This window comes from Oncorhynchus nerka, linkage group LG11 (assembly GCF_034236695.1).
Source record: "Oncorhynchus nerka isolate Pitt River linkage group LG11, Oner_Uvic_2.0, whole genome shotgun sequence".
NCBI lineage: Eukaryota > Metazoa > Chordata > Actinopteri > Salmoniformes > Salmonidae > Oncorhynchus > Oncorhynchus nerka.
In genome coordinates this window covers 36438136-36464076 of record NC_088406.1, presented here as the reverse complement: position 1 = coordinate 36464076, position 25941 = coordinate 36438136, and the positions used below count along the sequence as shown (strand labels likewise).

The following is a 25941-nucleotide window of genomic DNA, read 5'->3' as shown; positions in this document are numbered from 1 at the left end:
TAAAGAGTGACCTGCAGCCCTGACCTATGAGGAGTGATGTGCAGCCTTGCCCTATGAAGAGTGACTTGCAGTCCTGACCTACAGTATAAGGAGAGAATATACAGAGAGCCTGCAGCACATCGCTTCCTTCGAGTGTCACCCTTAAACCTTCAGTCCACTGAGAGTTAACCTTTGATAAACATTCTATATATTTCCCGTAGTGAAATTACAGTACTACTGTAAAAACATTCATGTTGTCCATGTTTCTTGTTATGCAGTCTCCCTGCTAACTCTTAGTGACAAGAGGTTATTTAGAAAAGCAAAACGTGTAAGAAGTTTTGTCCAGGTTTGGCAAAGCAACAAGGTATGTAGGAGGAATTCACCTTAGCTTTAGGGGGGAATGATGAGCCCAGGTCCAGGGCCCAGCTGCTCTCTTTTCTCTGGTTCCGACCAACTCGTCCAATGCACACACACTCGTCAAATGTTAATGCTGACAGGATTCACAATTCATTTAGTAGTCTAGCGTTTTACAAGGCTTGGCAAACGTCTGACAATGATTCAGCTGTCACGCCACTTTGATCACCAGCTGCTGTTCTATGTCAGGGCCAAGGTGTGTGTGTGTGTGTGTGTGTGTGTGTGTGTGTGTGTGTGTGTGTGTGTGTGTGTGTGTGTGTGTGTGTGTGTGTGTGTGTGTGTGTGTGTGTGTGTTTGTGTGTGCCTGAGTATGTGCCTGAGTGTGTGCCAGGGCCAAGGTGTGTGTCTGATATGTGCAGCTGATGCTCCACTTCAAGCTTCAATCACCAGAGAGGTTATGATGAGAAATGGGTCTCGGCAGGGGGAAAGAATCCACATGAGATTACTAGAAAGCAACAGGTGTCTGGTTTAAAAGACAATCCTCACATTGTTTTAGCTCAGGATAGAATCATCTTTCAACAGGTCAATGGACAGGGTAACCCTCTCCTGGCCTGAATGTCTTTCTGCGTTTGGTTTCCTTAAACGTTGTACCTACCTGCACTATTTCATGTTAGTGTGTAGCTACAGTACCTCAGCTAACTATCAGAACACATTACCATCTAAACAAAGGCTGAATGATCTGTATGGATCCAAACCGCCCTGGTTTTGTGAGACCTCAACTTAGGGGAACGTTGTTCTGTGTTTGTAATGGAAACTTAATTTCTTTGTGTAGAAAGTTAGCTGGTTCCAGCCCATGTGCCCTCGAGTGAAACACCAAATCTGGATGCTTCAGTCAACACCTCAGCTGTTGGAATGGATACATCTCAAATGTCAAAAAGTCACTTTGCATGAAAAGCCCTTGCTGAGCAAAATAATTAACAAATTACAGCTGTAAGGTTGTCTCTTGTTCTCGTTCAAATGGACAGTTCCTGTTCGACCTGCCCCATATATTTTCCCACATTGCCTGTTTGAAGGGACTGGGAGCAATAATCTAATTTCGGCCTTAGATGCCCTGAGAGAGAGGGAGGGAGGAAGAGAGAGAGAGACAGAGAGAGAGAGAGAGAGAGAGAGAGAGAGAAGCGAGAAAGAGCGAGAGAGAACTCTAACTCTTACAAAAGCCAAAGCATTAGACTTCCCAAGCCGAGCTCTGCAGCGCTGGCGAACCCAGCCAAAGTCCACTTCTACCTAATATCCAATATTAGGACGAGGAAAAGACGGAGGAAAAAACTCAGTCTTCAAGGAGCCTACAGCAATCTGTTCTAAATCTTATCAGACTTTAAGAATATTATTATACTCCTTATCTCTCTAAGCACACAGCCGCGGTAGTGGCCTAGATGTAATCACCTCTGGTTTAGGAAATTAAATAATGGCTTAACATGACTAATTCCCTAATACTGTGCTCCACACTGGAATAGCGCAAAAACAATGTTTACAGTACACTATCAGTAGAGAGGGCAGTGGCAAAACTTCAACAAGGAGGTTTCCAGATATTGTGTCGGCCTAACGTTACAAAAATATTCATCAACGCGTTGGCACCATTGTGTTGGGGCGGCGATGATGGGAGTTCACACTACCAATCATCACTCAGTCTGGGACATCTAGGGGTTGAGGAAAGGGTGATGGGATATAGTGTTGGAGGGATGGAAGTGTGGAGCAGCGGTTGAGGGATGGAGGAGACGTGGAACGCACCGGGTCACACCCTAGACAGGACTTCCCAAACAGCTGCCAAACCAGGGAGACTCAGCCCCGATTACAACACAGGGGTGATAAGGGAGATGTGGCTGACAGTCCGTCAAGAGAGGTAGCCCTTCATTGAACTACAGTATGCAATACGCTACACTTCAGGTTTCGCCCGTCATTGACATGCACTCTAATGCATTCTATACATACAGTATTAACAAATAACTACACCACCCACTTCCTCCTATCAGTAATAACTCTAATTCCCTTCCTTTTTAAAACACTTCAGTAAGATTTCTTAGACAACAATGCCCTAGAGGAATTTTCCTAGTTAAAAGCATAACAGGATACTCTGACTTGATACTACCAGAATAGTCTGGTACAGTACTGTTACCTGCCTTGTGCCTTCTACAGAACTGTACAAAATGGTATAGAGTGCGAAAGAGTGAGTTGGAGCAGATAGCTTACCAGGTTTGGGGCCTTTCCCACCAGCTCCTGTTGAACAAAGCACCAAATAATTCATCTACAAATGATCCACTAAAATAAAAATACACAACGTTGAATAAACATATTTCATTTCATCATTGACACTGCACAGTCAAACATAGTGCTATGGTTGACAGTGCAAGGGCTTTAAAATAAATGTTAAAGTCTCAACTTTCAATGTTCTGCAGATGAGTACACACCTCCTCCTCCGAGGCCTAACGCTCCTATGCCTCCAGCCCCGCCACCAGGGACCAGACCTCCAGCACCAACACCACCCCGTCCTCCATATCCACCAGCTAGGGGAAACGTAAGGTCTGGTTAGGCAACAGGTTTTTGTCATCACTATCATCATCATCATCATCATCATCAATAACACTTACAGTATGTAAGCTTATAACTCAACACTTCCCTCACTCCATAGCCATTCCCTGACAGCAACACAGAACACACCCAGATGGGGACCAGGACAGCACACTGTGGTTTTATAGGTGTGAGGAGAACAGTCTAACAGTCTAACAGTCTAACTCCCTGACAGTGGTTGTTTCTGAGCACTGTGTTTACCCAACAACAAGAGTGTCATTAGAACCAACACAATAACTAAACTATTAGCTTAGCTTCTGGCCATGTGGTGGAGTGGAGGAGAACTCACACTGTAGGCTTTCCGAGATGGAACGAGAGTCATTTCGCAGATGTAGGCTAAACCATGCAAAACTATGCCTATTCTATTCCAGCAGTTTTGTGACATAGCTACACACGGACTTAAAAAGTGTGAGGTTGTGGTAGTTAATGTGGTGTACTGTAGTGGTCAGGGTGTTCAGTATGCATGTCACGACTTCTGCCGAAGTTGGTCCCTCTCCTTGTTCAGGCGGTGTCCTGTGTTCGAAGTCACCGACCTTCTAGCCATCGCTAATCCACTTTTCATTTTCCATTGGTTTTGTCTTGTCTTCAATCACACCTGGTTCCAATTCCATCAATTACATGTTGTGTATTTAACCCTCTTGTTCCCCCCCCATGTCCTTGTCGGTAATTGTTTCTTGTAGTGCTTATGCACGGTATGCTGGTATTTACCAGGTTTTGTTTGACCCATTTATTGTATTGTTCTGTTGACCGTTGATCGTTGTAAATCGGTTTTCCCTCCTGCGCCTGACTTCTCTGTCGCCAGTACGCACCTCACTACAATGCATGCTGCTGTCTCTGCTCTGACAGCGTAATAAGACCAGATATAGTAGCCACTCTCCATATCTCTCTATGTGAGTGGCTGTGATGAGAGTGGCCCTGGTGCATGTAACCCAGTTTAGTCCCCTGGCCTGCACGCAAGACAGGGAGCTAAAGCTCTGTGACAATGTTGTGGTTGTGAAAACCCTAATTACTGTAGGTCTCAGCAGCAGCATAGATGGCGTCTGTCACACCCTGATCTGTTTCACCTGTCTTTGTGCTTGTCTCCACCCCCCTCCTGGTTGTTGCCCATCTTCTTCATTATCCCCAGTGTATTTATACCTGTGTTCTCTGCTTGTCTGTTTCCAGTTCGTCTTGTCAGGTCTTACCAGCGTGTTTTCCTGTCTCCGTGCTTTCTCAAATTCTGTTTCCTAGTTTCCCCAGTTCTGAACATTCTGCCTGCCCTGACCCCGAGCCTGAAAGCCTTTCTGTACCTGGCCGACTCTGACCCGTTTACGAACCTCTGCCAGTCCTGATCCCAAGCCTGCCTGCTGTTCTTTACCTTATTGACTCTGCCCTGGATTACGGACCTCTGCCTGCCTTTGACCTGCATTTTGCCTGCCCCCTGTTTGGGTCAATAAACATCTGTGACTCTAGCTGACTGCATCTGGGTCTTATCCTGAGTTCTGATAGTCTCTCTTAGTCCAGCAACTATTAGAGGAGGACATTAAAGTAAGTCTTTTCTACTCACCCCCAGTTTTAGCTGGTTTGTAGCCTGCTCCTGCGGGTATCCCACCAGCACCTGTTGGTAAAACAAGAAAATAAAAAGAAACAGAAAGAGAAGCAGAAAGAGAGTTATGATACAATGGATAGGTTGACGTTTGTTTTAGTTCTCCCCCTGGCTCCTCTATACCTCCATCAATCCCTCCCTCCTTACCTCCATTAATCCATCTGTCCTGCTGTTTGGGCCTTAGACCATCTGCCAGCTCTGGGTCCTCCGGTCTCTGACCTGACCAGATACAGTTTCTCCACACAGAGACTAGACCACTGTGGTAGGTGAGAGGCTCTAAATCTCTACATCTCTAAATCTTCAAAACGGTGTCCCAAATGGCACCATATTCCCTATATAGTTGTACTACTTTCGACCAGGGCCCTAGTCAAAAGCAGTGCACCATGTGTGGAATAGGGTGCCATTTGGGACACACTAAATCTCCAACAGTATCCCAGAGACACCTTTTAACCTCTCAGAGTGAAGAGAGGAATGCACAGGGTCGGTGTGGCAACTCACGCTTCCTCACACTGTATTTCACTGTAATTTATGGCCTCAATGCTGTTACAGTGAAATCCTACAGTACAGCTATGCTTATCCAGAGGGAAATGGTACAGTACAATGGGAAATAGTATGGAGCGAGAGAGAGAGAAAATACAAGGGATATTGGGTTTCTGTATATGGCAGTAATGATCAAGAGAGCCACATATGAGTCAGCCGTTTAGGACCATTTCAAGTTGCCTGCCTGTTGTTTAAGGCTGGTTTTAAGGGTGGAGGTGTGTGGTTCAACTGTCCTGGTGATTGTTAATGTTTTACGTGCTGAACACTAGTGAAAGCCAACAGCCACGGGGGGCTCTTAGTGGGTTTGGAGAGGGAGTGCAGTGGTGATCGTTGGTTGGTTTGTGGTTGAGATGGAGACATGAAGTACTGTACACTACAGGCTCATGGCTAATGGTTAAACTGTGGGTTGCAATAGACTGACCCAACATGTGCTTTTTTTTCTTCAGTACGTAATGCTACAGTAATTTAGTTGTACGGGTTTTGTGTTGTATGCTGGGAAACAGGAAAGGTGTATTTGGTACATCATATGATCTATGTTGTGTGTGTTGTATTTTTATTTTTTATTTTTTTATTTCACCTTTATTTAACCAGGTAGGCTAGTTGAGAACAAGTTCTCATTTGCAACTGCGACCTGGCCAAGATAAAGCATAGCAGTGTGAACAGACAACACAGAGTTACACATGGAATAAACAATTAACAAGTCAATAACACAGTAGAAAAAAAATGGGCAGTCTATATACAATGTGTGCAAAAGGCATGAGGAGGTAGGCGAATAATACAATTTTGCAGATTAACACTGGGGTGATAAATGATCAGATGGTCATGTACAGGTAGAGATATTGGTGTGCAAAAGAGCAGAAAAGTAAATAAAAAATTAAAAAAACAGTATAAAAACAGTATGGGAATGAGGTAGGTGAAAATGGGTGGGCTATTTACCAATAGACTATGTACAGCTGCAGCGATCGGTTAGCTGCTCGGATAGCTGATGTTTGAAGTTGGTGAGGGAGATAAAAGTCTCCAACTTCAGCGATTTTTGCAGTTCGTTCCAGTCACAGGCAGCAGAGTACTGGAACGAAAGGCGGCCAAATGAGGTGTTGGCTTTAGGGATGATCAGTGAGATACACCTGCTGTATGGGTGTTGCCATCGTGACCAGTGAACTGAGATAAGGCGGAGCTTTACCTAGCATGGACTTGTAGATGACCTGGAGCCAGTGGGTCTGGCGACGAATATGTAGCGAGGGCCAGCCGACTAGAGCATACAAGTCGCAGTGGTGGGTGGTATAAGGTGCTTTGGTGACAAAACGGATGGCACTATGATAGACTGCATCCAGTTTGCTGAGTAGAGTGTTGGAAGCCATTTTGTAGATGACATCGCCGAAATCGAGGATCGGTAGGATAGTCAGTTTTACTAGGGTAAGCTTGGCGGCGTGAGTGAAGGAGGCTTTGTTGCGGAATAGAAAGCCGACTCTTGATTTGATTTTCGATTGGAGATGTTTGATGTGAGTCTGGAAGGAGAGTTTGCAGTCTAGCCAGACACCTAGGTACTTATAGATGTCCACATATTCAAGGTCGGAACCATCCAGGGTGGTGATGCTAGTCGGGCATGCGGGTGCAGGCAGCGATCGGTTGAAAAGCATGCATTTGGTTTTACTCGCGTTTAAGAGCAGTTGGAGGCCACGGAAGGAGTGCTGTATGGCATTGAAGCTCGTTTGGAGGTTAGATAGCACAGTGTCCAATGACGGGCCGAAAGTATATAGAATGGTGTCGTCTGCGTAGAGGTGGATCAGGGAATCGCCCGCAGCAAGAGCAACATCATTGATATATACAGAGAAAAGAGTCGGCCCGAGAATTGAACCCTGTGGCACCCCCATAGAGACTGCCAGAGGACCGGACAGCATGCCCTCCGATTTGACACACTGAACTCTGTCTGCAAAGTAATTGGTGAACCAGGCAAGGCAGTCATCCGAGAAACCGATGCTATTGAGTCTGCCGATAAGAATATGGTGATTGACAGAGTCGAAAGCCTTGGCGAGGTCGATGAAGACGGCTGCACAGTACTGTCTTTTATCGATGGCGGTAATGATATCGTTTAGTACCTTGAGCGTGGCTGAGGTGCACCCGTGACCGGCTCGGAAACCAGATTGCACAGCGGAGAAGGTACGGTGGGATTCGAGATGGTTAGTGACCTGTTTGTTGACTTGGCTTTCGAAGACCTTAGATAGGCAGGGCAGGATGGATATAGGTCTATAGCAGTTTGGGTCCAGGGTGTCTCCCCCTTTGAAGAGGGGGATGACTGCGGCAGCTTTCCAATCCTTGGGGATCTCAGACGATATGAAAGAGAGGTTGAACAGGCTGGTAATAGGGGTTGCGACAATGGCGGCAGATAGTTTCAGAAATAGAGGGTCCAGATTGTCAAGCCCAGCTGATTTGTACGGGTCTAGGTTTTGCAGCTCTTTCAGAACATCTGCTATCTGGATTTGGGTAAAGGAGAACCTGGAGAGGCTTGGGCGAGGAGCTGCGGGGGGGGCGGAACATATTTATGTGTGTGTTGTATACCTGCTTTTGAAATTGAGACATGCTGCCGTTTAATTGATTATGTACTACTTCATCAGTGATGTGTGGTCAGGGTGTGGTCAGGGTAGGCGTCCTACCCTTTGAAAATGAATGATAAATGAATAATAAAGAATATACATGTTACTACATGATTCCATATGTGTTATTTCATAGTTTTGATGTCTTCACTATTATTCTACAATGTAGAAAATAGTAAAAATAAAGAAAAACCCTTGACTAGGTCTGTCCAAACTTTTGACTGGTACTGTACATGTATCCCATTCCCAATATGTCCCATTTAATAATAAATGCGCATGCATATTAGCGCAAAAGGCAGAGCACTATTCTGTCTATGGATGACACACATCATCTGCTGCCTTTTGGTGCTTACGTTCATTTTACTGCTAGCTAAAAGTACGCTGATCAGGATGGCTAACACATTGCATCTGAAACATCTGATTTTCTAGCGAAACAAGGGGGGATACGGGATGGAAGACCAACACTTGAGCTTAAGAACTTACATCAAAGGAAGGGACAGAATAATACCAAGATCATTTAAATCTGAGTGGTATCAATGGAAAGACTGGCTCTGTGGACAACATCTGTTGAGAGGACATTTTCTGCCCTGAAAGGGATACCGATCAAGAACAACTCTCATCCCTTGCCATCATCGAGACCGAGAGACTTTTAAAACTGAGGGCCAACAGGGAGGAGTTTTACAGTTCAGTCACTGATGTCTTCAACCAGAAGTATAGACACCAGGCGGTTGGGCTTCGTTTACAAGTAGGCCTAAATGTACAGTAGCACCGTCTACTATTATTAAATTATGGTAGAGTGTCTGGCTACTCTACCATGAAGGCCTGATTGGTGGAGTGCTGCAGAGATGGTTGTCCTTCTGGAAAGTTCCCTCATTACCACAGAGGAACTCTAGAGTTCTGTCAGAAAGACCATCTGGTTCTCGGTCACCTCCCTGACCAAGGCCCTTCTCCCCCGATTGCTTAGTTTGGCCGGGCGGCCAGTTCTAGGAAGAGTCTTGGTGGTTCCAAACTTCATCCATTTAAGAATGATGGAGGCCACTGTGTTCTTGGGGACCTTCAATTTTTGGTACCCTTCCACAGATCTGTGCCTCGACACAATCCTGTCTCGGAGCCCTACGGACAATTCCTTCGACCTCATGGCTTGGTTTTTGCTCTGACATGCACTGTCAACTGTGGGACCTTATATAGACGGGTGTGTCCCTTTCCAAATCATGTCCAATCAATTGAATTTACCACAGGTGGACTCCAATCAAGTTGTAGAAACATCTAAATTTCAAGTCTCATAGCAAAGGGTCTGAATAGTTATGTAAATACCGTATTTCTGTTTACAAAAATATATCAATTTGCAGACATTTCGAAAACCTGTTTTTGCTTTGTCATTATGGGGTATTGTGTGTAGATTGCTGAAAAACGTGGGAAAAGTCAAGGGGTCTGAATACTTTCCGAAGGGAAAGGATTGGGATATAGCTAGCTATATCCCAATCAGTAACGCTGACTACATTTTGTGTAGTCACAGTGTAGCGCTGTGAATGAGTGTATTTTTGAAAGTGCTGTTTTTAGATGGGTTGTGGATGTTTGATGATTATCTTTGAGATCGTGTCATACAGATGAACATAGTCACAAAAATCTGCTTTATGAGTGTGTGTGTGTGTCACTGTACTTCTATCTAAAGAGACATGTTGTGTAATGAGTTGCGCTGTGCAGTCGTAGGTAGCTTATATATTACCTGGGTAGAGACCAGCACCTGGTCCAGCACCTCCTGCTCCAACTCCAGCACCAGCCGGCACGTACACACCTGGAGAGACAGAGCGGTAACATACCTGGTCAGTGACAGCTCTGTATGACTTCATGACACTAATCTAATGGTCCAACATTTAGACCGCAATCCGTCGTTTTTAAATGACTATATTCCAAACCTCAGTCATGACCAATACTCAAACCCATGACGAAACTACGGAACAGTAAGAGGTCAAGGCAAAGTCGGATTATCAAAAAATGCATTGTTTTAAGCAAGCATTGAGATGAGGTACTGCAGTTGGAGGAACAAGGAACATTTTAGTGCATAGAGGGAGGTTTGGCCATGGTTTTACGCAACATGCTGTGACATTGTAAAACGTTTACTGCCACCATTGCCACATCAATGTTCTCTCTCTCTCAGCCCCTAGGAGAACTTTAGCAAGTGATACGTCAGTGCTACTCAACAAGGGAATCAGCAAGAATGTTTGTCTCCTACAGGCTACAGGATTCGGAAATATACTGTAAGAACCCTCTAACTGTAAGGAAGGAATAAAGGAGAGAGAGAAAAAGAGACGGGGAGAGGTGTGTGTGTTAGAAAGGAGAGTGAATTATAAGAGATGAAAGGGAAAGAGAGAGAAAGAGAGACAGAGACAGAGACAGAGACAGAGAAAGAGAGAGAGAGAGAGAGAGAGAGAGAGAGAGAGAGAGAGAGAGAGAGAGACAGACAGACAGACAGACAGACAGACAGACAGACAGACAGACAGACAGACAGACAGACAGACAGACAGACAGACAGACAGACAGACAGACAGACAGAAACAGACAGAGAGAGAGAGAGAGAGAGAGAGAGAGAGAGAGAGAGAGAGAGAGACAGACAGACAGACAGACAGACAGACAGACAGACAGACAGACAGACAGACAGACAGACAGACAGACAGACAGACAGACAGACAGACAGAAAGAGAGAGAGAGAGAGAGAGAGAGAGAGAGAGAAACAGAAACAGAGAGAGAAACAGAGAGAGAAACAGAGAGAGAGAGAGGAATACAAAAGGGGAGACTTGTGGCATCCCCCAGCCAAAGAAAGCTATGAAGAAATGGAACAAAGCACATTAATAATTCAGCTCATGTAGTCGTGTTTCTGGTGGAAAGTTAACATAAACTGTGAAAATCTGCACTGAAGCATGACACTGTGCCTGCCGAAGACCACACTGAGTCACTCATCTGGACAGAGAGGTTAGCGAGGACAACAGAGTCAGTCATATTCACATAAATCCCCCAAATCGCATACCAAAATCTGATTAGCAGAAAGGGAAAATATTTAGTCTATCTGGTCTGTTTTTGTTTAACAGAGAACATCTATTCTCAATCAAACTTAGTACATGCCATCAGGGATTTGTATGGTTATGCTACGAAGCTAGAATTCTTAACATGGTTTTTATGACGGTGCATGTTGTTTTAAAAACACAATGCTTAGGAGTGTAAATAGGGGTCGGCTTGAGTGATGGTTTATTTGAAAGAGTTTGGCGGCCGTGTCCTTGGAAAACAAATGAGCTCACAGTTGAAGCGGTCTGAGACAGATCAGAGAGAGGATGCTCAACTGCTCTTAATTGAGACGGTGAGGGAGTTGGATGACGGGAAGAAGAGGCGATCAGGTTTCCTTACAGTTTGGCCTTGTGGTCTTAATGGCTGGCTGAGTAGTAAGAACTTGCTAAACAGACAAGGCTCATGGTCCTAAGGGAAAGAAGAGGAAAATGTGCACATGGCTGAATGGTCAGAGAGGGCTGTCCAGGGCACAGCATTACACTCTTAGAAAAAAGGTGCAATCTAGAACCTTTTACACAGAGGGTTCTACATGGAACTCAAAAGAGTTTAACCTGGAACCAAAAAAGGGTTCTACCTGGAACCAAAAAGTGTTCTCTTATGGGAACAGTCAAAGAACCTATTTGGAACCCTTTTTTCTGAGTGTACAAAGTTTCGCAAAATGACTGCATACTCTGAGGATGATGTACATTACCAGTCAAAAGGTTGGATACACCTACTCATTCAAGGGTTTTTCTTAATTTTTTACTATTTTCTACTTTGTAGAATAATAGTGTAGAATAATAGTGAAGACATCAAAACTATGAAATAACACATTTAATGCATTTGAGACAATCAGTTGTGTTGTGACAAGTTAGGGGTGGTGTACAGAAGATAGCCCTATTTGGTAAAAGACAAAGTCCATATTATGGCAAGACCAGCTCAAATAAGCAAAGAGAAACGACAGCCCATCATTACTTTTAGACATGAAGGTCAGTCAATGCGGAAAATTTCAAGAACTTTGAAAGATTCTTCAAGTGCAGTCGCTAAAACCATCAAGCGCTATGATGAAATTGGCTCTCATGAGGACCGCCACAGGAAAGGAAGACCCAGAGTTACCTCTGCTGCAGAGGATAAGTTCATTAGAGTTAACTGTACCTCAGATTGTAGCCCAAATAAATTCTTCACAGATTTCAAGTAACAGACACATCTCAACATCAACTGTTCAGAGGAGACTGCATGAATCAGGCCTTAAAAAAAAACACTACTAAAGAACACCAATATGAAGAAGACTTGCTTGGGCCAAGAAACACGAGCAATGGACATTAGACCGGTGGAAATCTGTCCTTTGGTCTGATGAGTCCAAAGTTGAGATGTTTGGTTCCAACCGTCATGTCTTTGTGAGACACAGAGTAGGTGAACGGATGCTATCCGCATGTGTGGTTTCCACCGTGAAGCATGGAGGAGGAGGTATGATGGTGTGGGGGTGCTTTGCTGGTGACACTTTCTGTGATTTATTTAGACTTCAAGGCACACTTAACCAGCATGGCTACCCCAGCATTTTGCAGCAATACACTATCTCATCTGGTTTGCGCTTAGCGTGACTATCCTTTGTTTTTCAACTGGACAATGACCCAACACACCCCCAGGCTGTGTAAGGGCTATTTGTTCAAGAAGGAGAGTGACTGAGTGCTGCATCAGATGACCTGGCCTCCACAATCTCCCGAACTCAGCCCAATTGAGATGGTTTGGGATGAGTTGGACGGCAGATTGAAGGAAAAGCAGCCAACAAGTACTCAGCATATGTGGGAAATCCTTCAAGAGTGTTGGAAAACCCTTCCAGGTGGAGATGGTTGAGAGAATACCAAGAGTGTGCAAAGCTGTCACCAAGGCAAAAGGTGGCTACTTTGAAGAATCTAAAATATTTTGATTGAACACTTTTTGGGTTACTACATGATTCCTTATGTGTTATTTCACAGTTTGGATGTCTTTACTGTTATTATACAATGTAGAAAATAGTAAAAAATAAAGAAAAACCCTTGAATGAGTAGGTGTGTCCAAACCTGTGACTCATACTGTATGTGTGAGTGTGCAAGTCAATGGATTGATTTGTGTGTGTGTGTTCTTAAATATGTGTATGCTTACTTGTGTCTGTCCACTCCAGTCTATTTGGCTATATGAGTGTGTGTTTGTGTTCCACCCTCCTCCCTCAGCTCAGTGGATGCCATGCCAGCTCCATGACAGAGCCCCCAGGTAGTGTCCTGTACTTTACCAGCAGGGTGGAATGATTGTTCTCCACTTCAACCCAACCTGTCAGACTCTCATTTCACAATCAAAGGGAGGATTTCCTGTCCTAGGGTTGAGAGGGAGGGCAGATGGAGTGAACGTAGTGCCTGCTCCAATTTTCCCCTGGTCAGAAGCCCATCATATCGTAACTACTGTACTGTAGCTACCCCACCATACTACTGGGCAGGGCGGAACCCAGTAAGGGGCACTGGGCTGGGTTCACAAGAACCAACCCAATTAGGTATTCATTGACCTGAGCTAAGAAATGTGAACTATGCTGACTTACAGTATCAAGTCATTGATTTCTTATCACTGTCAAGCTCAAACTCAAAGTGTTCTCTAAGAATTTTTTGATCATGGGAGTCTTTTGGAATGCATGTGTTTGTAGGTCATACAAGAGGCAAAGGAGACTGGCAGAATTAGAACGCAACATGCAACAATTTCCACGAATTTACCTAGTTACAGTTTATATAAATCAGTCAATAGAAATAAATCAATTAGGCACTGGGAAGGGGTGCAGACATGGGTGGGCCTTGGAGGGCATAGGCCCAGCCACTTGGCAGCCAGGCCCATCCACTGGGGAGCCAGGCACAGCCAATCAGAATGAGTTTTTCCCCACAAAAGGGCTTTATTACAGACAGAAATACTCCTCAGTTTCAATCAGCTCTCCGGGTGACTGGTCTCAAACGATCCCGCAAGTGAAGAAGGCGGATGTGGAGGTCCTGGGCTGGCGTGGTTACACGTGGTCTGCGGTTGTGAGGGCGGTTGGACGTGCTGCCAAATTCTCTAAAACTATGTTTGAGGCGACTTATGGTACAGAAATGAACATTCAATTCCCTGGCAACAGCTCTGGTGGACATCCGTGCAGTCAGCATGATAATTGCACGCCCCCTAAAAACTTGAGACATCGGTGTTGTGTGACAAAACTGCACATTTTAGAGTGGCCTTTTATTGTCCACAGCACAAGGTCCACCTGTGTAATGTTCATGCTGTTTAATCTGCTTCTTGATATGCCACACCTGTCAGGTGGATGGATTATCTTGGCAATGGAGAAATGCTCAATAACAGGGATGTAAACAAACTTGTGCACAAAATTTGAGAGAAATAAGCTTTTAGTGTCTATGGAACATTTCTGGGATCTTTAATTTTAGCTCATGAAACATGGAACCAACACTTTACATGTTGCGTTTATATTTTTGTTCAGTATAAGTAACCAAAAAGTTACCAGTAACCTGATTTAAATCCCATATGGGTGGTAAAGTAGTTTCTATCTGGTCTTCACTGTGAACATAACATGCAATCTTCTGCATTAGCAATCTATATAGTTTATAAGCCAAACATGGGAGAAACAAAAGCACACGATTTCATGGTTTCCCATGAAACGGATCTGCCTTACCTCTGAGGCACTGGAAGAAACATTTTATTTAGTCTACAATGTTGAACCATGTTTTGGCATCCTCCGTTAGTCAATAACATTGCTCCGATTGTTTTGAGTTCAAGTTGAATGGGCTCGTTTTGTCCACGAGACTCAAGCGAACAGATTTAACTCTATAGGGCGTTTTTGCTCTGTTTAGTTTACAGTTTGAGTATCAGCCAGAGGAATAAGCACTGACATGTTTACCAACCATTAGCTGGCCATGAATTTTAATAAAACCAGACCAAACAAATCCATAACTCGAGAGCCGAATACAACTGAAAACCTCTTTTACAAGCCTGTATGTCTGATGGTCTGTTCATTGAAAACCTATGCAGGCCTATTAGGCCCGAGTTTATTGCAAAGTTGTAAAGCAAAAAAATTAACTGTAATGACTGGATGGCAAACAAATTAGTGATTTAATAGAGCAGAACTTGTTCTCCAATCCAAAGTCGCACGCACACACTTAGCTAATTGCTAGTACTCCCCACCCCTTGTTAAAACCTTAGTGAACCATTACGACTCCTCTCCCGTCTCCAACCTCTGGCTCTGAGAGCTTTCATAGATCTTTAGGATAAGCCTGAACAAGTATCTGGGGAGAGGAGTAGACAATGAATATGACGAGTCTCCTCTCCAGTCCAGCTGGCTACCATTACTTTTCCCATTAGACACCTCTGCAAGCGTTATAATGGCAAAATAAGTTTGTTAATTAAAAAATAACGTAATTCACTGCCGTCATGCCCGGTATGAACTTCCCAAAAAGTTCTAAATGTACAAGCAACCGGAAAAATGTCTTGTCTGGAAATAATATTGTTTTGACCAAGTGCCACTTCGGAAAGATCACTGTAAAATTGTACCCTATATTGTCTACTTAATCTACAGTGCCGTCAGAAAGACACAGGCATCCTTCTTAATTCAGTTGCCTGAGAGGAATGAAACCACTCAGGGATTTCACCATGAGGACAATGGTGACTTTAAAACAGTTACAGAGTTTAATGCCTGAGATGGGAGAAAAACTGAGGATGGATCAACAACATTGTAGTTACTCCACAATAGTAACCTAAAATGAATGAAAATATTCCAAAACATGCATCTTGTTTGCAATAAGGCACTAAAGTAAAACTGCAGAAATGAATACAAAGCATTATGTTTGGGGAAAATCCAACACAAAAATGTTAAAGCATGCTAGTGGCTACATCATGTTATGGGTATGCTTGTCATTGGCAAGGACTGGGGAGTTTTTGGGGGATAAAAGGAACCAGAATAAAGCTAAGTACAGGAAAAAGAGGAAAACATGGTTCAGTCTGATTTCCAACAGACACTGGGAGACAAATTCACCTTTCAGCAGGACAATAACCTAAAACACAAGGCCAAATATAGACTGGAGTTGTTTACCAAGACGACATTGAATGTTCCTAATTGACCTAGTTACAGTTCTGACTGAAATTAACTTGAAAATCTATGACAAGACTTGAAAATGACTGTCCAGCAATGATCAACAACTAATTTGACAGAGGTTGAAGAATTACACAAATTATAATATGCAAATATTATGCAATCCAGGTGTGCAAAGCTCTTAGAATCTTACCCAGAAAGACTCACAGCTGTAACCGCTGCCAAATTTGATTCTAATATGTATTGACTCAGGGATGTGAATACTTATGTAAATGAGATATTTCTGTACTTAATTTCCAATACATTTGCAAAAATGTTGACTTTGTCATTATGGGGTATTGAGTGTAGATGGGTGACCCAAAAATATATTTAATCCATTTTGAATTCAGGCTGTAACACAACAAATATGGAAAAAGTCAAGGGGTATGAATACTTTCTGAAGGTACAGTATATCACCCCAAAAAAAACAGTTTGTTTGTGAATTAAATTAATTATACAATGAATAATGTACCTTAACTCCCGTTGATTTAGTCAATGTGTAATAAAAAATGGATTTCACAGCAATGATCAGACTGGCGTGTTTTCTTCTATTCCATTTTCCTTGAACGTAAGACAAATGATGCCGAGCTATTTAAACCAACTGGAATTGAAAAAAAAAAAAAAATTATTGGGCCATATTTTTGCTGCAGGCTATGATTAGCGTAACCTTGGGCCTTCACTGAGGCACATTTCATTTCTTCCCAGACCATACATAAAATACACACCTCTACAAATCAGATGGACATGTCTCCATATCACATTTTGTTGATTAGTCAGGGGTTAACAATGAGAAATAAAATAAGCATGCCATAAAGCATTTTTTAAACTAAGCAGTTACACATTTCTTTCAGATTCCTCAATACAATGCTATGAACTATTCCCAAAAGTGTGATCTACTGCTCAGGTTTCCACACTTCAATTAGTGTATTTATCTAAAATCATTCATGTCTGTCATCATTTTATGCACTGATGTTTAACAGTAAAATGCTTTCTAATGACCTTGGAGAACTGTCTTAGAATCACATTTTAACATCACTTTCCCAGTTTAACGTGAAGAACATTTCAAAACGGAGATATAATTAGATATTTCTCTGTCGGTGTTAAATACACAAAACAAAACAAATAATTGGGTTCAATATGTTTTTGGGGGCCAATTTGTGTTGTTGTTGACTTTGCACATGAGTGCCAAATTACTCTCATGTGAGACAGCGTTTTGCCACATGCCGTCAGAGCAGAATTCCATGACAATGTCAGAGTCATTCATCTGGGAAGACTTCCCATAACCTCCATGGAAAACCCTATCGGACTGGAATTACGTGCCTCTGCAAAAAACACTAACAACCGTAAGAATGTATGAATACTTTCTGAAGGCATTGTACTTACATGAAATATTATTGCATTACGTGTAGCGCATGAAACGACAGGTTGATATGACATTCATCCACTGCTGTAAGTGATAAAATGAATGATCTTTCGGGATACTGTACTGCTGCTGGATCAGCCAACCTGTACATGGAAGTAATGACTGATTTTATCAGAGGCGCCGATGAGGTGGATTTGGCGCATGCACACTCGGTCAAAAACAATACAGATTCTTTCCAGACAAATCATTTTTTCAGTTGCTTGTCAACTTTTATTTACAACTTTTTTTGGCGGTACATAACAGTGGTATATGACGATAGTTATCTAAAAACCTAAAAGGGTTCTTTGGCTGTCCCCATAGGAGAACCAGTATCTGGGCAGAGAAATTAGTATCTGGTTCCAGGTACAACACTTTTGTGTACAATGTAGAACCCTTTACACATAGGATTCTACATGGAACTCAAAATATTTCTCCCTGCGACCAAAAGGGTTTCTAGCTGGAACCAAAAAGAGTTATCCTATGGGGACAGCTGAGAACCCTTCTGGGACCATTTTTACTATGTGTGGGCTAGAGAGGAAACTTGTCATGTCTTTCTTTGCCCAGATACTGGTTCAGGCTTAAATAAACTGTGTCTAAATATGTTTGGAGTGTTCCAGAAACCTGCCATTTACGGAATCAACACCTTCCATCTGTTTATTCATCACACCATCCATCCCTCCTGTAAATGAAAGTGTGTCTGTGTCTGGTAAAGCTTGTGCGGCCAGCAGCAGGCCCAGGTCACCCTCCTTCCCAGAAGGTTCTCTTAATATCAGCCTTCCTATTCTGACTGCAGTGAAAAGGGAGGCTGACATCAGTCTTAAAGGAGCCTGACATCCTGAGACCAAGATCTACAGAGCAGTGCAGCAGAGCAGATTGGAGCAGACTCCCTCGTTCCTGGTACTAAGCATCAACAGCTATCGGACATGTTGTCTGGCCTATATTTTGTCACATTTTAGCATTATATTTTCCAAAACATTTAGCGAGAAAAGGGAGAGGGGAGGTGGGTCAAAGAAAGGAAAGCGTGAAAAGAGTACATTTTGATGACAGAGAACTCCCTCCCCTCCCCTCCCCTCCCCTCCCCTCCTACAGAACTCAAGGCACCAGCCTATCTGACACACACATCTGTGGAGCAGAGCATAAATGTAAAGTATGCAAAGTCAAATAAACAAACAACATACAGACGGCACTGTTTTAAATGGAGGCAGAATTCTGATCTCAATAATCACCACCACCTAATTTTCAGCCTTCCAGTGTCTCTTGGCTGAGACAGAACCTACCTACCTACCTACCTACCTACCTACCTACCTACCTACCTACCTACATAATTGCAAAAGGGTTTTCTAATGATCAATTAGCCTTTTAAAACGATAAACTTGGATTAGCTAACACGACGTGCCATTGGAACACAGGAGTGATGGCTGCTGATTATGGGCCTCTGTACGCCTATGTAGACATTCCATAAAAATTCAGCTGTTTCCAGCTACAATAGTAATTTACAACATTAATAATGTCTACACTGTATTTGTGATCAATTTGATGTTATTTTAATGGACAAAAAAATGTGCTTTTCTTTCAAAAACAAGGACATTTCTAAGTGACCCCAAACCTTTGAACGGTAGTGTAGGTAAATTGCAATTGGTCCAGAACAGAGCAGCACTTAGATGTACACGGAGGGCAAATGTCAGTCACATGCAGGTGATCTCTCCCGGCTCAAAGTTGAGGAGAGATTGACACTTTTGGTCTTTGTGCGAGGTGTTGATGTGTTGAAGGTACCGGAATGTCTGCTCAAGTAGTTGGCACACAGTTTGGACACTCATCGGTACCACACAAGACATGCAATCACAGTCCCCAGGTCCAGAACAGAAAAACGCATAGTATTAAATAGAGCGATGACTACATAAAACTCTCTGCCAGCCCAGGTAACTCAAGCTAGCAAAATAAAAAACAGATTAAAAATCAGATAAAAGTACACCGTTATAGCAAAATGGTAACTGTGAAGAGACACAGACATTTTTATATATTTTGAATTGTAATTTGCACTGTATTATATATTCTCTTATGTAGGCGGGTGGCCTTGCACAAGCCTTTGTTTCTGTGAGCTAGAATGGGTCATAAGGCAGGAGACATCTGAGTATGATGTAGTATTATTTAGTGTTATGCATATTATGTATTTTGTTTCCTGTTTGGAGCCCAGGAAGAGTAGCCGTTGCCTTAGCAGCCGTTAATTGGGGATCCCAATAAAATACTAAATACTATTGATTCCATTGCAAAAGGCATGCTCAATCAAGCCCAGCTAAGGTATTGTAAATGATTTGGAACACTATTTGAACCCAGGTTTGGGGGCCGGGCCTGCTCACTGTGCTGTTCAGTGCTGTTCAGTCTGGTCGGAATGAATCATCTGGGTTAACTAAGTATGCTTCATTGTTGAGCATTTAGCACCAGTTGCCAGCAGACCAAACATCTCCAGGGAGATTCTTGTGTGGTTGACATTTACCCACAACCGAAACCATGGTCATAAACAAACCATGTAATAATGCTTGTTCCCTCACCACGGTAAGGACTTATGGGCAGTGATTATGGCAGTGCTGTGTAATGTTGTAGTATTTCTTCCCGAAGATTTCATGTCAAGTCTTTACGATCAACCTGTGACATTACAGTAGTGAGCATGTTAAAGCATAAATAGTATAACGTCAGGCATACATTTGTAAGTGGGTTGCATTAAACATCCCATCTGTGTTACATACTGTAGACACACATAATAAAAGTGTGTGTTGCGTACAGAACAGTCAGGGAGCTATCGTACAGCCTGGACATTTCCAGGGCTCTACTTTTGAAATATGCGTCTATTAAACCAACTCATCCATCCCAAATCTGGTTTGGTTTCTACAACACTCATAGTTACAAAAAATGGTGATGCTCAGAATCTATAACCAGTGTGTAAGTAATCACTCCATGCTACATGTTCTGCGCTTCAGATGTTTGGATAAGTGATTTCCCAGCCGCAATATCCTGTTCTAAAATGGCTTCGGGAGAGAGAGTGCAGTAGTGAGAGAGCATGTTTTAATATAATACTGGAGAGAATGTCAGAGCAGTTAACAGTCTTGCTAGTGAGTGTGTGAGAGTAATGAATAAACACAGCAGAATGAGAGTCTTATCTCCAGTAGCGGCCCCAGGGTGCTCCTGCCAGCGACCCAGGAGCCCCTGCTCACTCCAGTGCTGAAAGGGGTCATGGAGCAACAATGTACACACGGCCTGGTTCTCAGAGTATAACTCAAGACCAGGGTTGCGCAGGTACCGGTAATTTACCAAAGGTACCGGAACATTCAGTAATTTTGGTTATTAACAAATAATGTATGGCAATCTATTGTAACTTTGGTAATTTATACTTGAACATTTTTGCCTTTTTTCCCATATTGTACATGAGTGGTAACACTTAGCCTAATGAATAAATAAAAAAACATCTAATCAACAATTGACTTTTTTCACAACTGCCACCAGTTTGGTGCCAAAACATTAACAACAAAGACATATTGACATAGTAAAAAAGTAAATAAAATATATAAAGGATATTTCATGCTAACTCATATTAAACACCAATGGTATTCACTAAGTTGATATTTAGGAAAATGTTTTACAGCTTTGTTATTCTATTAAAAAAAATTATATCTTATTTTATAATTGTATATATTTGATGTGTGAAAAAGCAACACAGAGGGCCAGAGATAATTACAGACACCTGTGATAATCTGAAGTACCCAAAAGGGCCTCTAGATGTCTTGCGACCAATTACATAAAATCCTTGAAAGATACAAAATGTCTGGTAATTTACTGGTAGACTTAGAAAGTTAGCAGTAATATACCCTCCCTTTGAACACTACTCAAGTCCCAATCAAGGTATAATGCAGATGGTGTATCCATTCCTCTAAAGAGTCTAAAACTTCATTTTTTTCCTGTTAATAGTTTTAAGTGGATTCAGTCGTTTCAGTTTTGAAGAAGATGTGATCCGTTCATATTACTTTTAAGTCTTCCCCTAAGTAGGTGCCCCATGGCACTGAGCAGTAGCCCCTCTGCCAACAGGCCACGAGACACCAGGGTGTCAATTTAATCCTGTTATCCCTTCCTGGCAACCCACCTCATACAAAGGGATTAAGCCCAGAAAGGTGGTTCGCTCACAAACACACGTCACCAATAAAGAACCAGAGAGCTGCTGCAAAGCTCAACAAAGTAGAGCAGAGTTGAGATAATCAGATTGGGAATCTACCAACCCAACCAGTGGTGAAGCAGGGGCAACACAACACAGCAAGCCAGGGCAATTCATCACCAGTCTGCCCGACCGACAGGCGAGGTGTGCCATTCCATCTGCCATGATTTCCTTCACCTTCAACTGCGGCCAGGAGAGTGTCATTGACGGAGAGAACTAATGGATTAGAATCCTCTGAAGTCCTGAAGGCCTGAGCGTCAACGCCAAAAGAGGCAAACTGGCTTCCAGGGCATCCAGGCAGCACTGCATGCAGGACAAAACTAACCGACTCAGGCTTTTAATTCTATTGAGACTGGCTGGAAGGAAATTAACGGAGTCGGTGGAACTTTTGTTATTTTTAATCCTCTGCAGGCCTCTGCATGCTTGTCAGGGTTATGTCATTAACAGTGTTTGTCATAAAACAGAAACTAATGACTCTGGCACGGTTTTTGAAATCCGTCATTGAATGGAGTTGCCTGGACTAAAGTAACATAGTACACTGAGGTGTGAAATGAAACACTGACATCTGATACCCTTCTTGGCAATTTAACATGCAAAAGAGTGAACAAACTCTGATTACATTACTTTGTGTGACTAAGTACAGAAAATAAAAGTATGGGTGAGAGAAGAGTTTGTCGAAGGCCAGGATAGTTATTATTCTCAGAGGGGATTGGCAGTAGGATTGGAAGCTGACAGAATGTTTGGTCTTTCCTTCACAAGCCTCATACTATCCAGACACTTCAAGGTAAACATATGATGGGAGTGGATACCACAGGAAACGCCATTAATGAAAAGATAATTAGCTAATTTACATCAAACAGAATGTGCTCAGAGCAGGCAGTCGTACAGAGAGATCTTTATTCAACTGTAGTCTCTGCATTCAATTTAGTCAGACTAGGGCTGCATCCCAAATGGAACCCTATGCCCTTTATAGTTCACTACTTTTGACACGGGCCCAAAAGTAATGCACTATGTAGGAAATAGGGTGCCATTTGGGACTGTGTCTTTGAGGAAGAGGCCACTTAACCCCAGCTGTCTTCCTCAGATTTATTTTGATCAGAATAACATCCCATCCTCAATCTATTCGTCTGACAGATGGTGTTTGTTTGTGGGAATGTTTAAAAAAAAACTTGAAGTAAGACAGAGCAGCAGTCTGCCACAGTACAGTACCTGCTCAGGGATACCAGACAGAGTTATACTGACAAGCTGTATATTTATTAACCAACTCCTTTCCGGACTTTCCCTCAAGCATCATAACTCATTTACACTCGCAAGAAAACAGTCTCCAATCCATTCTCATGATAACTGTCCAAAGTATGAGCAAGCAGAGGGTTTTTTCGGTGCCGAACCCTCTTAAAAAGGTGATTTGGTGTTAATGGGGTTTGCATTACTTTCAGATAATTGACACTTATTTGGAACGAGAAAGAGGGTGGTTTCTTAACCTTCCACTCACAGACGGAGACAGATGGAGCTGGTTTCAGCACCTCAAAACAACTTTGATAGGGATGGATTGTATATTCACTGAAGATCAAAGTTTGGGTCCTAAGCCAATATTGATATTCGCTGGCTCCTCCATCTGTACGCTGTACATTCTGCCTGAGCTGAGCTGCTCTCGAAAGCTGAACTGAGCTCTGTTTGTTTCGGACGAGGCAATTGGCTCACCGGTATAGGTCAGTGCAAAGAAGAGTTTGAAGAAAACTGCTGTGAGGGCAAAAAGGGAAAAAACAATATTAGATGAGTAAATATCTTATCTAAGAGATCCGCTTTCAAATAACAGGAGAATGGGGTTTCTATTGACATGCAAGTTAACTTGCTATCCAATAAAGTCTAATAAAAAGGAGATAGGTTTTCACGTTACTTTGTGGTTTTTACAACCTTATGTATCAAGCATCATAAATGCTTATGTCGTGTCAAAATTAGATGAATTTGTCATAAGGTGGTTATAACAAGTGTCTGACATGTCACATTACTGATGCATTACTGTATGTAGAGTTTATGATGCATCACCTCAATTAAGTTTGACCATATACTTCCATCACACTCATTAACATTGCACATCCAGCCACCGATTAAGATACAGTTAAATATAAGACTATATAAGGGCAAAATATTCCAGTCATGGGTTTTAATATGGACTGTATCAGCTCCACCATCTATAACTCCATCTGACACAGTTTAGAGAGAATAATAGCTTGGACTCACACTAACAGCTGGGGAACAGAAGATGATTTCATTATTTTGAGGGAAAAAAATACATCTTTAAAAGTGCTGTGGAACAGAAGAATAACACAAGCTCAGATCCACACCACCGTTCACATGGGAATTCATTATGGGTCAATTCTACATGATGTACTGTAGCTGACGGAAAAGAGGGACCCTCTCATGCACACTGACATGCTGTAGTACTGTAAGGGACTGGGCTTTACATTACACTGGCTAGCTATACAGACAACTCCCCTCCGGGGCCTGACAGAAACCGTTTACCATTTAAGAACCAAACGGAAGCAAACAGAGCAAAATGAGAGTTTCTATTGGACAAATTCAGTTAGGTCCCTCCCTGTTTCGTTCCGTTTGCTTCCGTTTTGCTACAGAATCGGCGTAATGAATATGCCCCTGATTTCACTCACACTCAAAAACACTGAAACCTGTTGGAAACTGTCCTGTCTAGAAACCAAACATACGTCACTTTGTACTAAGCCAGGTCGCTCAGATTTCTGTATTTATACGTGTAGGATGATGACTACATATTTTATAGTTCACTCTTCCTGTAGAGCACTTCCAACACAAGCCCGTTTTTGGCCAGTTCCTCCTGCTTTATCTGATATCGTATAAATTAAATACAATTTACGTTTGTTTTATAACCTCCACAATCCTTTCATTTCACTTTTAAATTTAAGCTATTATGTTGTTGTTTAAGTCATCAAATAAAATCAAGTTGAAAAAATCGCTGGAGATCCAATTATTGGATCAATATTACCAGGTGTGACACAAATGTTTGCAATGACTAGCTTTAACATATCCTCAATATAAATCCTTTACAATTCTTAAAAGAGAAATACGTACCTTGGATAGAAACGAGCCAGACTGCATAAAGCACAGTTATGATATCTGTATTTAGACACTGAATCTGCTGACATTGACAATGCTCTCTAAAAACGCCACAACAACCACTCTAAGCCTGCAGGCATAAATACTGTATCTGGTCCAAAACCTGGACAATATTAGCCACAACTACAAGAATACAAAGCACATGTTAATATGGAGCATATTACCATTGTGTTTTTAATTATAACCGAGACAATGAGCGGTGCATCTGCAATGCAATGGAACAGAATGTTGTTATCTTGAACTTTAAGTGCAATGGAAAGTTGTGCTTTTTAAAATCTTGTTGCTAACCTTTGACACTTGTACAGACAGTCAGATAGAATAAAGACTACTGAATCGTCATACTGTAAGTGCAGCTTTCAAAAGTAATATTCAGTTAGAATTATGCTATATATTTTAGATGCAAACATTTTAAGGGTATTTGAGAGAGAAACATTTTTGCTTTTATATGGAGAAAAGGTTTTGCATAGGATTTGTGAGAATTATGCCCAGAAATGAGTTATCTGAATAGCTTCCTAGACAGGTCTTCTTCAGCAGGTATTGTAGACAAAATAAACAGACAAGACAGGGTCAGTATATATCAATGCATGCATGACAAATATACCATACACTTTATGAAATAGGCAGAACTGCACACACAACATATAGGTTGGAGTGATTAAAGTGTCTGTGTAACAACTGAGAAGCGTAAAGAGAAACACAGAGACAGACCTGCACCTGTTCTAAACTAAGCCTGCTATCTAGGTAGCAGAGGTCATGGCTGAGGTCACCTAGGCACACACCTACCTCCTTGAAGTGAGGGCTGAATCAGAGCTAGGTAGAAGAATCCATGAAGGAGTGATAGAACCATTCTGTTAGCCATCTCGCTCCACAATGCACCACCCCTCTCCTGATCGGCTGTTTTTATTCTCCTCAAGCTAATTACCAATAACCAGAGGTCTTTACGTACAGAAGAAAGAAAAAAAATAGGAAAAAACAAGTGAAAAAAATAGAAAAGTTATGGGACACTACGTAATTAAGAGAGGGCAAAGACTTTCGGTTCAATGGATCACTTCGTTTTTTCCCCTCCCCTATGTCTGGTGTTCCTGTTTTTATTCTAGTGACTCCTGCCAACAGAGCAAGCTCTGCTGCCAGAGAGAGAGAAGAGAAGAGGGAGAGAAGAGAAAGAGAGAGGGAAGGAGAGCGAGAGGGAGAGACAGAAGGAGAGACCCCCTCCTTCCCACCCCCCTCATGTCTGCCAGACATTTGCATTGATTCAGGGAAGAGTTATCTTTTAAAGTACACATTGAGAGAGACAGAAAGAGAGAGAGACAGGGAGAAAGAGAAAAAGAGAGACTGAGGAAGAGAAAG

At 42.4% G+C, this 25941-nt stretch overlaps 1 protein-coding gene across 15 annotated transcripts in view; it reads right to left on the bottom strand.

Moving 5' to 3' along the window:
• Window positions 1–25684, bottom strand: part of elna (elastin a) — a 102127-nt gene extending 76443 nt beyond the window's left edge. For 12 of the 15 annotated variants that reach the window (XM_065024472.1, XM_065024473.1, XM_065024476.1 and 9 more), the window contains exons 1-5: window positions 25378–25683; window positions 9401–9469; window positions 4505–4555; window positions 2799–2894; window positions 2581–2607 (exon numbers count right to left, since the gene is read on the bottom strand). In XM_065024472.1, coding sequence (XP_064880544.1) covers window positions 2581–2607; window positions 2799–2894; window positions 4505–4555; window positions 9401–9469; window positions 25378–25453 — 319 coding nt within the window. In that variant the 5' untranslated portion in view covers window positions 25454–25683. Of the gene's footprint in view, window positions 1–2580; window positions 2608–2798; window positions 2895–4504; window positions 4556–9400; window positions 9470–25377 lie in introns of all 15 variants that reach the window. The other 3 variants (XM_065024478.1, XM_065024479.1, XM_065024487.1) reach the window with 2 other exon arrangements.
• Window positions 25685–25941: the final 257 nt, after the last annotated feature.